At 52.8% G+C, this 15,467-nt stretch overlaps 1 protein-coding gene across 4 annotated transcripts in view; it reads left to right on the top strand.

The window, feature by feature from the left end:
* Prkcz (protein kinase C zeta) overlaps positions 1-14,590 on the top strand; it is a 125,117-nt gene extending 110,527 nt beyond the window's left edge. For all 4 annotated transcript variants that reach the window (XM_008852633.2, XM_008852636.3, XM_008852634.3 and 1 more), the window contains 7 exons: positions 1,628-1,763; positions 1,945-2,032; positions 3,117-3,236; positions 4,003-4,082; positions 4,438-4,527; positions 12,100-12,215; positions 12,447-14,590. In XM_008852633.2, the coding sequence (XP_008850855.1) occupies positions 1,628-1,763; positions 1,945-2,032; positions 3,117-3,236; positions 4,003-4,082; positions 4,438-4,527; positions 12,100-12,215; positions 12,447-12,534 (718 nt within the window). In that variant the 3' untranslated portion in view covers positions 12,535-14,590. The remainder of the gene's footprint in view (positions 1-1,627; positions 1,764-1,944; positions 2,033-3,116; positions 3,237-4,002; positions 4,083-4,437; positions 4,528-12,099; positions 12,216-12,446) is intronic.
* The last annotated feature ends 877 nt before the right edge of the window (positions 14,591-15,467 follow it).

Raw genomic sequence — 15,467 nt, forward strand, 5'->3', positions numbered from 1 at the left:
CGCCCCGGGCGGGTGCGGGGCCCCGGGGGGGGGGGGGGGGACAGAGACCTTGTGGCCTGGGGACCTTGCTCAGGTCTTCCATGAAAGGGAGGGGATAAAATGTGTAGAGAAGATGCCAAAGCCGTGACATTCCCATGTATAAGGAATTCCAAAGCCTCTGGAGAAATTACAGGAGCTCTGTGCCCAGGGCCTGTCCCTCACCAGCCTTTGGAGCAGCAGCCCCTCTCCCAGGAGGGTGGGCTTCCCAGGCTGTTTTGCTTTTACAGTTGTGACGTCTTGGTTCTTGTCCTTTCCCCCAGCAAGTTCCAGGCTAGCCCAGTGGCAGAGCATAGCAAGTGTTTGCCAGCTTGGTCTTCACTGGCTCTGTTCCAGTCTTCAATAACTGCTGTCCATCCTGCCGCCCTCCTTCCAGTCCTGGCCTCACAGGAAGGCTGGAGGAGGAGCTCAGATGGCCTCTTTCTGTTTGCCTTAGTTTTCTATTAAACAAACAAAAAGAAAACAACTCCATAAAGTTCTGTAAGTCTCCCAGGCTCCTTCTGAGGAAGGGACAAAGTCAAAAACAGCTTGTTGCTGACTCGCTGGGTTTTTATAAACTTTGTGGTAAATACAGGGAGCAATAAAGTTACCATTTCAGCCATCTTTTAGAGTACACTTCAGTGACATTAAGCCCCTCACACAGCTATGCAGCCCATAGAGCCTCTTCATTGCTCACGCTGAAACCCTGACTCCCCAAACCCCCTGATCCCTAGCCCGATTGTCCCCACCTATCTAATTCCAGGGAAATTCCTCCCTAAGTGGAATCAGGCAGTATGCGTCCTTTTGTATCTGTTTCACTTGGCATGATGACTTCTTCCTGTGACCTGCGTCAAAAATCCTTTCCTTTAAAGGTTGGAGAATACACCCCTGTGTGGCCAGACCACACTCTCTCCATCCCCTCTTTCTCCTCTTGATTCCTCCCCCTCCTTGGGACTTGCTTTCTAGCCTGGGCTGGCCTCAAACGAACAACCATCCTGCCTCAGCCTCTCGAGGGCTGAGAGTGCATGCATGAACCACTCTGCCCTGCCCCTCATCTGTCAGTGGTTGTTGATACATTTTAGGTTTTGTGAATAATTGTTGCTGTGGACACAGATGTTAGACACACCTGTTTGAGACCCTACCAGCGAGTCTTTTTCTTTTACTTTTTTAAATTAGCATTTCCATACAAACTGTTCTTACTGTCTTACTTCCAATTCTTTGGGGTAGGTGCAATTGTTCAATTCACTTTATTTTTGGTGTTTGTATTTTTCTGGCACTGGAGATCATATCCAGGCCTTGTGACCTAGACGAACGCTGTCCCACTGAGCTGTACCCAGCTGTTTTTCATGTTCTGAGAGGTCTCTCTGCTGTCGTCCTTCGTAGCGGCCACATTTTACATTCCCACAGACAGTGCTTGGGGCTCCAGTTTCCCACGTGTTCCCCACTTACTCTCTGGCTGTTTTATAGTAGCCATCCCAGTGGGTGGGGGGTAAAATTGCACTGTAGTTTAAATTTGCGTTTCCTCGGTGACCAGATGCTAGCACCTGTCTGCATCAGCCCCTGGCTGCCTGCCACTGTCCCTCTGCTGACCACAGAATGTCCCCAACCTCAGGTTCTATGCTGCTGAGATCTGTATTGCTCTCAACTTCCTGCATGAGAGAGGGATCATCTACCGGGACCTGAAGCTGGACAATGTCCTCCTTGACGCCGATGGGCACATCAAGCTAACGGACTATGGCATGTGCAAGGTGCCTGCCCTACCCGTCCCCCACCTTGCCTGCCCGCTCTTGACATTCTTCAGAAATGCTCAGAGATGGCCATGCTGAGGCCACGCTTATAACTTTCCTGAATCAATTTTCCCTGGGTCACACCTCCCCAGGAGTGGCCCTCTGCATGAGATTCACCCTCCTGGTAACTCTGTCCCCACAGGAAGGCTTAGGCCCTGGTGACACAACAAGCACCTTTTGTGGAACCCCGAACTACATTGCCCCGGAAATCCTGCGGGGGGAGGAGTACGGTGAGTACTTGGCACATGGGAGGCAAATGTATGTGGGCACCGTCCAGAAGCCATCCCTACCTAGTGATGTGTACTCAGAGCAGGAATCTGTCCAGCCCACCCCTACAAGGGTCCTAGCCCAACAGGCAGGGAGAGATTTATGACCATATTACACCTCAAACCAGAACTCACACCCTCCTGGTGTTCCCAGCCAGATATCAGCCCTGTAAACCTCGCTGAGCCTATCAGTGTCCACCAGAGGACCCTGGACGGGATTCTTCTCATCGAGGGGTCCTAAGTCTGGGAAGGAGGAAAAAAGAGGATGAAGCCAAGACAGACCCCAGGGTCAGATCATGGCACCTCAAGTCGCTGGGCACCGGCTGTGCATGTGTAGATGATCCAAAGTGTCACTGGGGATGGTGGGAATGCCTCATTCAGGACCCAGACCAAAGGGTCAGCGAGGGCACCCTGCAGACACCAGTGCATGCTTCTGTTCTCCTCTGTAGTGCAGCGAGGGACGTGGTGTGTGTGTGCAGCATGTGCCTGTGTGTCGGCTCTGAGGGGTATACAGCATGCAGTATGTGTGTATATTTTTTCTTGCTGTGCATGCAGGCTAATTATGTATGTTGTACCTGTGTGTTCATACACTGTATGTGCACACCCCCACACACTTTTGTATCCTAGTGTATTCTGTCACCCATGTGGGATTACAGGCATACACGCTACACCTGACTCATCTTAGTGACTTCAGTGGAGCCTGTTGTAAACAGATATCCACATATATCCTTATATATTTTCTTTGCTATAAGATGGGGGTGGGACAGGCAGTGTGTGGGGGTCACTGACCCTGGAGAATAATTTGGCTCCCAGAACCTGTGGGCCAAGTGATAGCCTAGGTACATCACAGTGCAGGTAGAAGAGTCACAGCCACACACACAGTTCTGCAGCTCGTAAGGAAACAGACACCCAGCACAGTGAATAAAGGGCAGTCCAGGCACCTAGGGAGATGAATGCCAGCTCCTTTTGGCATACTCATGTTCATATGGACTGAGCCTGTCAAACAGACCACTGACCCGCATTTTCCTTCCTGCCTACCCTCCCCCAGGGTTCAGCGTGGACTGGTGGGCACTGGGTGTCCTCATGTTTGAGATGATGGCTGGGCGCTCCCCCTTCGACATCATCACAGACAACCCCGACATGAACACTGAAGACTACCTGTTCCAAGGTCTGTGCCCCCGCCTCCCCGGTGCGCCCACTCCCTAACCCTGCATATTCGTTTCTTCCTTTCTCAAAGACAAGGATGAGGGCACATCTGGGCCGGTGCCTCCGCACCAACCAAAGCATACGTTGGACCATCCCGACAGGGCGTCCCCACAGTGGCTCCTGGGGCTCTAAGGGGGTCAGGGTGGCTGTGGAGTGTAGTGAGTGACTGCAGTTCACAAGAAAGAAAATGCCCTGGTTTTAGCCAGAGCTCCTTTTACCTGGTCAGGTGAATTCCCTGCAACTCCAGACAGCCCCCTGCCCCCATTCCTGGTCAGAGTTAATGGACATTGATATGTGGGTCCAGAGTCAGGGCTGAACCTCAGTGCCCCCTGGTGGCCAGTGTACAGCGGCCTCCAATGTCCTGAGACAAAAACAGTGTGGGGGTGAGGGGGAGTAATGGGGGGAGTGCTGATTCATACATGGTTATGCAGTATGTGCAGTCGTATGCCACCAGGGGTCCCCAGTTGGACCCAGCAGGCCTCCAACAGGAAGAGGCTCCAGGGCTACAAGTCTGAGCATCTAAAACACCTGCTAAGAAATGTGGTTCCAGCTGGGTGTGGTGGCCTTGTAATCCCAGCTACTCAGGAGGCAGGAGGCCGGCAGGAAGGTCAGAAGCTCCAAGTCAGGCAGGTACACACATAGAGACTATTCCAGAGAAGCAGCAGGGGGCCTGCAGGGTAGAGCAGACAGCACCAAAGAGTCTCCTCACCCACCTCTCGTCCTCACAGTTATCCTGGAAAAGCCGATCCGGATCCCCCGCTTCCTCTCTGTCAAAGCCTCACACGTCTTGAAAGGATTTTTAAATAAGGTATGCTCTGTCCGTAGGGACCCTCTGGTACCAAGCCATCATGGGATGGGGGGTAGGCAGAGCCCCCCCTCCACTACTGGAGTCCTTCTTGCCAACCGCCACTCAAGATGTGCATTCGAATGTCTGCTTTGGTACTGGGCTCTGCATTCTGTTTTCGATTTTTATTAATACTAAAATCAATGAGAAAGAAGCCCATCGAGAAGGGAGTCCCAACCAAGGGTCGGTCACACCCAGCAGGGGAACAGCTGCTGGAGAGCCTGAGCGGGACAGGGGAAGCTTAGTTACCCTGTTGGGCACAGGTTGAATCAAGGGTTCCCTTGGAGGACCTTGTTAATCTTTGAACTCTGACCCCCAGGACCCCAAAGAGAGACTCGGTTGCCGGCCACAGACTGGGTTTTCCGATATCAAGTCCCACGCCTTCTTCCGCAGCATAGACTGGGACCTGGTAAGCCTTGAAGGGTCCCTCATGCCCATGTTTGATGTGGGCAGGTCGCACAGACAGAGTGGGTGCCTGGTGGATGGGGTCCCCAAGGTCATTTTCTTTAGAGTTGCGATTGGTTTTCAAAAGCTCCCTGGTCTCCATCTGTCCTGTCACTAGTTACTGGTCAGGGTGGCAAGCCCAGGGCTTAAGGTTCTTACTTTAGTCCATTCCTGGTCATAGAATTTGTGTCAAAATATAGTTGGAGTTACTGAATTGTAACCTGTAAACTATGTTCTTTTAAGGGGAAAAAAAAAAGATTAGCTCATTGAATAAAATAGGAATTTGCCCAGCTCTGGCAATGGGTGTCTTCCTCTTCTATCTACCCTGACCTTTCCAGACAGTCCACAGTCAGCACTGACGTCCACATCCCATCCCTAGAGACAGAGCAGGATCTTGTCCACGTGACCATTATGTTTTATTTACAGGATTGTTGTCTGTGTCTGGGCCCTGGGAGGAGGTAGGAAGGAACTGGTTCTCAGGAGCAGCAGGCAGGCAAGACAAACATTGCCCCCCACAACCTGTGGCCCTTCCAGAGCTAAACTACGCTATTACATGTCAGAACCTGATAATCTCCAGCATTCAGATATGCTTATTCAAAATTCAGAGCATTGAAACTATTTTTTTACATTTAGTTGTATTTGCACCTGTGTGTGTGTGCGTGTGTGTGTGTGTGCACATGTGTGCACATGTGTGCACATGCCCACCTGTGTATGTGAACACATGTCACATGTGTGGAAGTCAAAGGACAACTTGGAGTCAGTTCTCTCCTTCCACCATCCTGGGTCCTGGGGATCAAACTGGTTGTCAGGCTCGGCGGCAAACACCTTTATGTGCTGAGCCATCTCATTAGTCTTTTTGAGACAGGGTCTCCCTCTAGCCCTAGCTGGCCTGGAACTCCCTATGTGGACCAGGCTGGCCTCGAACTCACAGAGATCTGCCTGTCTCTGTCTCTCGGGATCAAAGGCAGGCGCCACTACGCCCGGCTATGGCCCATGCGCTTTGTAAGAACCTGCTTTATGAACTTCTCATTTCATTGTGGTACTAACAGTGACTGCCTTGCAGACTAGGGGAGGGAGGTGCAACCTGAATCCTGGATTTCTGCTTCAGACAGTTCCAGGGAGAGGGCTCTGATGGGTCTGGGAGACTAGAAACATAGACAAGACCTGCTTCTGAGAACAGAAATACAGCCTGCTTCCCTCCTGGGACTGGGGATTTGGATATTGTCTGTGCGTGGCATGCCATCCCTAACAGTAACCTTGTGCACTGGATCCTTTAAACCACTCTTCTCTAGACTCACAACAGAAGCTGCCCTGGAGCTTGGCACCCAGGTCCTCCCTGGGTCTTAGCTACCTGCTTTTCTCCCAGTCTCCCTGGAGAAGGCAGGAGTCAGGTGGGGTGGGGGTACCTGCCAGCCATGCTCAGCAGTCCAGACAAGGCCCAAGTGGGACCAGTCCTCCTCCCCTCTACTGGGATGCAGGGATGGGGCGCGTGCTCCGCTGAGCACACAGACTACACTGTGAGCTCTGTCCCGGCCTTCACTGGGCCATCCGGCATATTCTTGGCTGCCAAGTCACCACCGGAAGGTTTGGCTATTAGCACAAAAGCCATGGGGAAGTTGCTGGAAACAGTCCCAGGCAAAGCTCTGACTGGTCGGTAGATTGGTTCTGAAGGAAATGGGTCCACATAGAAAAGTCCTGACTCCCTGAGGATGCTCAGCTGAGGCTGCCCACCCCAAGGGTCTGTTCAGACCCTCCGTGCCCAGTGCCCCAGAGGGATTTGACAGAATGTAAGATATGTGAGGTGTTTATCTTTCCTACAGTTCCAATCCCTAACCCCCTCATGAACTGGGGAGAGCTGAGACAGCCACCTGGGCATTGCCACCACTTGCCATCAAACCTACTGTTCCAGGTTGCTGGCAGGTGCCATGGCTACCAGCCACCCTAAGCAGTGACTCAGCCTGTGGCTAAAACTGGCTCCCATGACATCAGTTCCCACCAGTGGGAGCTGACAGGAAATTGATGGCCTCCACTCTCACCCTCAATCAGGTCATTTAAAAGGACCCAGATGAGCAGGATGGCTCAGCAGGTAAAGGTGCTTGCTGCCAAGCCTGACAACCTGAGTCTGATCCCTGGGACCCACATGGTAGAAAGACAGAATCAACTCCTACAAGCCATCTGCTGAGCTCCACACATGCACCATGGCACAGGTACACACATACACACAAGTAAATAAATAGGTCCAGAGTTTTGGGAAGAAAGGCTCCAGAGAGAAAAGCAAGGAGGGAAGGCTCTGTGCCACAGAACCTTCCAGTTGCCCAGGCAACCTGGCAAAGGAAAGAGATAGACAGTTTCTTGGTCATAGGACCAGCTATGCACAGAGTCTGTCAGGAGAGGAGAGATGGAAAGATGTTTGAGGACAGTGAAGGGCTACACGAGGCCTTACTGTGAGGACGGTGAAGGGCTCCACGAGGCCTTACTGTGAGGATGGGGAAGGGCTGCACGAGTGCCCGAGGCCTTACTGTGAGGATGGGGAAGGGCTGCACGAGTGCCCGAGGCCTTACTGTGAGGATGGGGAAGGGCTGCACGAGTGCCCGAGGCCTTACTGTGAGGATGGGGAAGGGCTGCACGAGTGCCCGAGGCCTTACTGTGAGGATGGGGAAGGGCTGCACGAGTGCCCGAGGCCTTACTGTGAGGATGGGGAAGGGCTGCACGAGTGCCCGAGGCCTTACTGTGAGGATGGGGAAGGGCTGCACGAGTGCCCGAGGCCTTACTGTGAGGATGGGGAAGGGCTGCACGAGTGCCCGAGGCCTTACTGTGAGGATGGGGAAGGGCTGCACGAGTGCCCGAGGCCTTACTGTGAGGATGGGGAAGGGCTGCACGAGTGCCCGAGGCCTTACTGTGAGGATGGGGAAGGGCTGCACGAGTGCCCGAGGCCTTACTGTGAGGATGGGGAAGGGCTGCACGAGTGCCCGAGGCCTTACTGTGAGGATGGGGAAGGGCTGCACGAGTGCCCGAGGCCTTACTGTGAGGATGGGGAAGGGCTGCACGAGTGCCCGAGGCCTTACTGTGAGGATGGGGAAGGGCTGCACGAGTGCCCGAGGCCTTACTGTGAGGATGGGGAAGGGCTGCACGAGTGCCCGAGGCCTTACTGTGAGGATGGGGAAGGGCTGCACGAGTGCCCGAGGCCTTACTGTGAGGATGGGGAAGGGCTGCACGAGTGCCCGAGGCCTTACTGTGAGGATGGGGAAGGGCTGCACGAGTGCCCGAGGCCTTACTGTGAGGATGGGGAAGGGCTGCACGAGTGCCCGAGGCCTTACTGTGAGGATGGGGAAGGGCTGCACGAGTGCCCGAGGCCTTACTGTGAGGATGGGGAAGGGCTGCACGAGTGCCCGAGGCCTTACTGTGAGGATGGGGAAGGGCTGCACGAGTGCCCGAGGCCTTACTGTGAGGATGGGGAAGGGCTGCACGAGTGCCCGAGGCCTTACTGTGAGGATGGGGAAGGGCTGCACGAGTGCCCGAGGCCTTACTGTGAGGATGGGGAAGGGCTGCACGAGTGCCCGAGGCCTTACTGTGAGGATGGGGAAGGGCTGCACGAGTGCCCGAGGCCTTACTGTGAGGATGGGGAAGGGCTGCACGAGTGCCCGAGGCCTTACTGTGAGGATGGGGAAGGGCTGCACGAGTGCCCGAGGCCTTACTGTGAGGATGGGGAAGGGCTGCACGAGTGCCCGAGGCCTTACTGTGAGGATGGGGAAGGGCTGCACGAGTGCCCGAGGCCTTACTGTGAGGATGGGGAAGGGCTGCACGAGTGCCCGAGGCCTTACTGTGAGGATGGGGAAGGGCTGCACGAGTGCCCGAGGCCTTACTGTGAGGATGGGGAAGGGCTGCACGAGTGCCCGAGGCCTTACTGTGAGGATGGTGAAGGGCTGCACGAGTGCCCGAGGCCTTACTGTGAGGATGGTGAAGGGCTACACGAGGCCTTCCTCTGGGGACGGTGAAGGGCTACACGAGGCCTTCCTCTGTGGACGGTGAAGGGCTACACAAGGCCTTCCTCAGAAGACCCCAGGCTCAGGGCTTCAGAGACTAAGTGCCCAAACAAGGCCATGGAAAGGTGCAGGCATCAAAAATGGGGTCACAGCTGCTACCAACCCAGGCCTACCTCCCTGCCCTTGAGGACACTGAACAGGCCCTGCAGGCTGTCAGCCTCATTGCCCAGGACCAATCTGTACAACCATAGGGCTAATGAGCCCAACTTCAGAAGGCAGTGGTGGCAGCACCATCCTGGCCCTCCAGACATTTCTTTGGCTTGGACACCAAGTCTGATACCCACAACTACCTGTGTGCTCTCTGGTAACCAACCTGCCCACAGCAGTGCTAGGAAATGGCTCCTAAATATTCCATTGGGCTGGTTAGTGGATTCAGAGCAGACCCACTGTGGGCTCAGGGATGACACCAAAGGCTGCCCAGCATCATGCAGCTTTCTCGCTCTCTTTTTCTTTTTTTTGGTCTTTTTGAGACAGGGTCTCCTGGTAGCCCCAGCTGTCCTGGAACTCACTATGTAGATCAGGCTGGCCTTGAACTCACAGAGATCCGCCTACCTCTGCCTCCCGTGTGCTACCACGCCCCGCAGCTTTCTCTTTTTAAAAAATATTTTATTATTTTTTATTTAATGTGTATGAGTGTATTGCCTGCATGTATGTAAGTGTACTTTTTTCATGCAATGCCTATGGAGGTCAGAAGAGGGTATTGAATCCCCTGGAACTGGAGTTACAGAGAGTTGTATCAATGGGTGCTGTGAACTAAACCTGGGTCCTCTGCAAAAGTCTTAACCACTGAGCCATCTCTCCAGCCCCAGATGCTCTCTCTTTTTGGCCAGATCTTATCTTCGCCCTGGACCCACCACTGCCCATCACCGTTGATGCATCAGAAACATGTGAGGCTACCTATACCACTCCCAACCCTGGGTGCTTCTCCTCACCTCCAGCTGCACCCTGGCATCTTGGTCCAAGTCACTAGCTCCTGGCCTGGTCCTTTGTCCACTTCTCAAATGTCATCTCAGAACTGACTTGCCCCAGCCTCTGTAGCCTCAACACACAGAACACAGCTGTGTCCCCTTAGCTGCTATGATCAGTGGCCTTATGGATGCCCTTCAGAGTACACCTGCTATGATCCACTACTCTGTCCAGGACAAGAACTTACAGCAGGGTGTGCTCAGCCAGCATGACTCTTAAGAGGGGAGTGTGTGGTCTGCTGGAGAAGGGCCCTGCTCCATAAAGAAGCTGTGGAAATGGGCACTGGGGACCTTGACGTGAGGAGGCAGCATTGGCTCATGAGGACACTCAGCAGGACCAAAGCAGCCTTGAGTCTCAGAAGGCGTGTCCTGCAGGGCCCTGGGTGGCATGTAGCTCTATCCTCTACTGTGTTCTGACTCTTACAATTAAATCCTTTTTGGGGGTGGGGGGTGGAATCCAGGGCCTTGCTCACACCAGGCAAATCTATCACTGATCACCAAGCAGCAGCCCCAGGACCTAGGGAGAGAAAATAATGCCCCTCCTCTTTTCTTTAGTTTTTAATAAGAAAATATTTCATAATTGCAAACACTATGAGTAATTTATGAATTAAAGGACACCTTCAGGACTAGAGAGGTGGCTTGGTGGTTAAGAGCACTAGGTGCAGGGCTAGAGAGATGGCTCAGTGGTTAAGAACACTGGCTGTCCTTGCAGAAAACCTGGGTTCAAATCCCAGCACCCACATGGCAGCTAACAACTGTCTGTAACTCCAGTTCCAAGGGATTGCATGACACGGGTGCACTTATCTACATGCAGGCAATACATACATACACATAAAAATAATAAATTTTTTTTAAAAAAGAGCACTAGCTGCTCTTGCAGAGGACCCAGTTTTGACTCCCAGCACCTACATGATGGCCAACAACCATCTGTAACTCCAGTTCTGGTGCCCTCTTCTGACCTCTGTGGGCATTGCATGACACAGGCGCACTTACAGACATGCAGGCAATATACTCATACACATAAAAAATAAATAACAAATAAATAAAAATATTTTAAGTTAAAAAAGATACCCTGTATCCCCACAGCCCTGCCTGGGCCCAGGTCGTCCCTACCAGCCCTGTGCTATACACACAGTAGGCAGTGCTTCTGGTCCACCTGCAGGTGCACCCATCCTTGTTCCCCAGCAAAAAACGATGCATGTGCCCTCCTAGCAGGAAGCCCGGCCATCTGACCCTGCTGGGCTCCAATATGGAGAGAGGGGCATGGTGTGCTGAGATGGCTTAGTTGTTAATTAGAGGCTATTCCTCTTCATCAGGCAGGGCTCTTGGGCAACACAGGGCAGCTACACAGGTGGGGCATTTCTGGGCACTCAGTACCCAGTATGGGCGTACCTTCTGTCCAGCATTCACTCAGCTCTTCCAGGGGAAGGTAAGGTGGCACCTGGTCCCAAAAACAATGTGGAGATCTGTCCTATGAGCTGCCCTGCATGGTGAGCTGGGGATGCAGACCTGGGAGGGTTTTCTGAGTCTGCACTGCTCAATCCCTGGCCTCACGTGTCTGGCACGGGAGCTGACATGACATCACCCCAGTCCGTCAAACAGTGGCTCCAGGTAGTATTTCAGCTGCATTTCAGTTCTTAGGAACAAGCCCGGTCCAACTCAGGAGTGCAGTACCCAGGAATGAATGAGCAAGTGAGCAAAGATAGTGTGAAGAGGGAGAGAGGAATGAACGAACACAAGTGTCCTCGCTCAGTCCTGCTGGAGGCTGGGTGCATTTGTCCTTGTGCTCTGGGGCCACTCCTCGCCTTTGGGTGGTACCTTGAGCCCTCACCCTTGGGTGGGTGGGGAACCACTGCTCCTCACAGGCAGAAGGGCAGAAGAGGGAAGATCATGCCTTTTGGAGTACTAATCAACCGAGACCTAACCCTACCCACACCCCAGCAGTTCCCAGCAGAGCTCTGGGACACACTTGGCCTTCTAAACTAGTCAGTGCAAGTCACTGTTGTCACCAAGCAAGGGTGGCTGTGAGCATGGGACTGGGGCGGGGGGTCCTTGCCACAAGAGGCCCTCCTCCCTGCTAAACTGGAAGGTCCACTTCTAAATAGAGGGAGAGATGACACATCAGTGTGGGGAAAGGGCCAAGGAGGGCTCTGCCAGTGTCCACCTAGGCAAAGGTGTTGTCAGTCCCCATCACCTTTATGATCAGCTTCTGAGGCATTAAAAAGGAAAACTTGCAGCCACCAGCAGTGACCATGTTTCCCCAGGCACAGGCTGGCTTGGGGATCTGTGTCCCTAGCACGTGGTCCCCAAGGCCTATACTTCCAGCATATTTTTTTAGCTCAAGTAGAATTTTCCTGGCATTGGGTATTTTCTCTTAGATTTTTGGGAAAGAAACATTTGGCATTCAACTATCAGGCATGTTGAATGGCTGAGCTTCCCATTTCATTTCATGATTTGTGTGCACACAAAGACTAAATGGGGTAAAAGGGATAGTCAGCACCCACCTGACCCTCACATTGATATTGTCAGCTGGAGAAGAAGCAGGCCCTGCCTCCCTTCCAGCCACAGATCACAGATGACTACGGCCTGGACAACTTCGATACGCAGTTCACTAGCGAACCCGTGCAGCTGACGCCAGATGACGAGTAAGTCCTGGGCAGGCCACCCCAGGGCACATCCCAATCTGCCCTGAAACGTGTCTGGGTAAAACACATCCTTTGTGGCCCAGCTCCATGAGCAGTACCAGGGGCTGCTGTGGCCAGACCCATGCCTGGTCTCACACCTGAGTCCTGCTTCCCACAGTGGGTTGGGTAGAAAAGAAGGTGGCTGAGGGAGGGGCATGGCCACCACTCTTCACCCCCTTCCTGTACTTGTAGGGATGTCATAAAGAGGATTGACCAGTCTGAGTTTGAAGGCTTTGAGTACATCAACCCGCTTCTGCTCTCCGCTGAGGAATCCGTGTGAGGCCATGAGCATCTCTGTCGTGGACACGCCTGTGAATGACCCTGTCACTTTACCCTTAACCACAGCATATGCATGCCAGGCTGGGCACGAGGCTCCAAGCAGCCCGGAAGGATGCTTGCCACCAAGACCATGGAGGGGCGTCCAACAGGCGCTTCCGGACAGAGCAGCCTCTCGTGTTCAGGCCCCAGAGGCTGGCTTCGTGCTGGAGGAATTGCTTCCTGTGCCCATGGTGGCCCTACCAAGAGGGTAAGACTGTCACACCATTTCGAAGGTGCACATTTTCCACAGAAACAGAACTCGATGCACTGACCTGCTCCAGGAAAGTTAGCGTGTAATGTCCTGAGGAATAAAATGTACCGATGATGTCGAAGCTTCCTCTGATGCCTTTTTTCTGAGTGGCACCCGCCCGATGTCGCCAATGTGGCCCCCATGTGAGGAGGAGCTGCACTTTCCGAGCAGGCAGAACGTAGGCGGGGGACGGGCACCCAAGTGCCTGCAGGGATGCACTGCAAGAAGAATTGTTAGATTCGGAACGTTTTCTAAATCCCGGTAAGTTCCTGTTGTTAATATTTAACAAATATTTTCATACCCAGTGTGCGGCTAGCCGTGGTGGTCCGAGGCTGAACTGACACCCTGGTCAGGTTGGTGGCACTGTTCCTACCAGCCCTTTGGACTCTGATGGGGGAAACTGGATTATAGAGATTCTAAAACATTGCTCACCAAAGCACCAGTAGACCAAAAAAAAAGGAAAACAGAATTGAAAACCCGCACAAAATTTATTTCTGAAAACACTAGCCAGTGCCTCCAAGAAGTCTGTTATACGTTAGATTTTTTGAAAATATTTTTATCATTAATATTCCAGATTAGAAAATTTAAAGACACGTGTGTGATGGACCCTAGCCTTAAAGTGACAGAATACCCACAATCCCGCACTCTCCTGAGGAAGCATGCCCACTTCCGTAACTGCCGTGATCACCATCCTCCTCCTCCTCCTCCTCCTCCTCCTCCTCCTCCTTAGATTAGAGGCAGTTTAGAAAGCCCACCCAAGGCTTTCTGGAACGATGTTCGCTAAGTCTTTAGCAGGTCAGGTGTGGCAGGAGCTGTCATCTAAGCACCTCGGGCAGCTGCTAGTGGGCAGAAGATGAAGCTTCACTGCAGTGACTGCACTCTTGGTCCACCCAAGCCGGGCTGGCCCATGTGGGGAACATGACACGTACCCCAAACCCTGCCAGCATGAGACCCCAAGCCTCCTTGTCAGGCAGGGTGGAGGTTGGTCTCTTGCCACAGTTGCTTCATGCCTTGAGGCTGGTGACCTTGGGGAAAATCAAAACTTGGAGGCTCTGTTGCAGTGCTGCCTGCTTCACCATAACACCCAGTGGCCACCTGCAGCCCTCACCCCAACACACTCAGGTTTCTCAGGCCATCGCCATGTCTGGCGCTGAACACATCAGAGCCACACCCAGGTCCACGGTGCTGGGACAGAACACTAAGCACTCCAGGTCCCAAGGCCCTGAGGCAGCCCAGGCTTCTGGGTGGCTCTAACTTCTATTGAACATGGACACATTTCAACCAGCACTTCCAGTGTCCACCAGTAAGACTTGTCTCCCAAAGACTGGTCAAAAAGATGCAACTACAAGCCAAGAGCCAACTTCTGGGCCCCCCAAGTCCAGCCTGAGGATGTCCAGGTAGCTGGAGTCCCAGGCCGAGGGCTGCGCAGTCACACCTGCCCACAAGAGGAGCTGCTAGGATGCAGAGCCCACAAACGGTCCAAAAGCAGACCAGCTCCGTTCCTCCCAGTGTGCTACCTTAGGGCAGCAACAACTCCTTTGCCTGAACAACACAGGGGCCCTTGATTTGTCAGAATTGGAGGAGTTTATTCAAATATTGCCCTGTTGCCAAATGACTTGCTGATTACTGGTTTGGCTGCTCGTGTACAAACATGTGAATAACATTGTGACCACCAGAAGGGGAGATTTTTATATATAGTAATTTGTTTTATAAATTAAAGTGAAGGATGTATTAAAAATGTGGCTTGGGGAAAAAATTAAAAAAAAAACTAACATTTGCAAACGGCTCCAGGCACGATAGCATGTGTCTTCTGAAAATGGTTCACACACTGGTGATTTCATGATTGTAAAGCAGTAATCATGACCCTGTGGTTTTGTCCAATTGATCAGTGGAGCCCGTCGCTGGCCGGTTTTCCTTCTGTGGATGATGTTCTTGCCCTCCACGGCCCAGGTCGTTCATATTATTGCACATCTATTAAAGACTTTGATGAAAATGCCCTTATTGTTATTATTTTTGTTCAAAGTAGGTATTTGGGGAAAGCAAAAGATTTGATGCCATTTTCCTGCCTAAAAAGTAGAGTTCTTGGAAGTAGAGTTTCTACCTGGAACAGATTGAGCCCCACAACACAAAGCAGAAAGGGGTCCCACACACCTGCACACTCAGGGCCCCCGCTATCGCCATCTCCATGCAATGTGTCTCTCCTCACAGCCGATGTGCCCTCTTTCCCCTGGTATGACTGTAATGTCAGACAGAGCAGCTGGCAGCCCTGAAACGCCCATGCTGCACCTCTGCCTCTCTCCCCCCGGCTCTGGGCAGCCACTGCCCGTGCTCTCTCTATAGTTTTCCCTCTTTTGGGGTATTGTAGGGTTGGCATTGCCACATCGACCAGTGCTAGCTAGCCTGACCAGATTAGGAATTCCTGGAAACCTGGAAGAGCATCATTTTGGGATGCCAGTGAGGATGTTTTCCAGACACTGGTGTGAGATTTACTGGACCAGGTGAGGAGAGCTGTCCCCAGGGAACATCATCCAGTCTGTGAGAGGCCTGGAAGGGACAAACCAGATGAGAGCAGTATGCCTGTCCTGGCCACCCAATTGCAGCAGCACATGGATGTCAGAGCTCCAGGCTTGGTCTTGCCTTCCAGT

Source organism: Nannospalax galili, unplaced genomic scaffold (assembly GCF_000622305.1).
Source record: "Nannospalax galili isolate Female #2095 unplaced genomic scaffold, S.galili_v1.0 scaffold806, whole genome shotgun sequence".
NCBI classification, from domain to species: Eukaryota; Metazoa; Chordata; class Mammalia; order Rodentia; family Spalacidae; genus Nannospalax; species Nannospalax galili.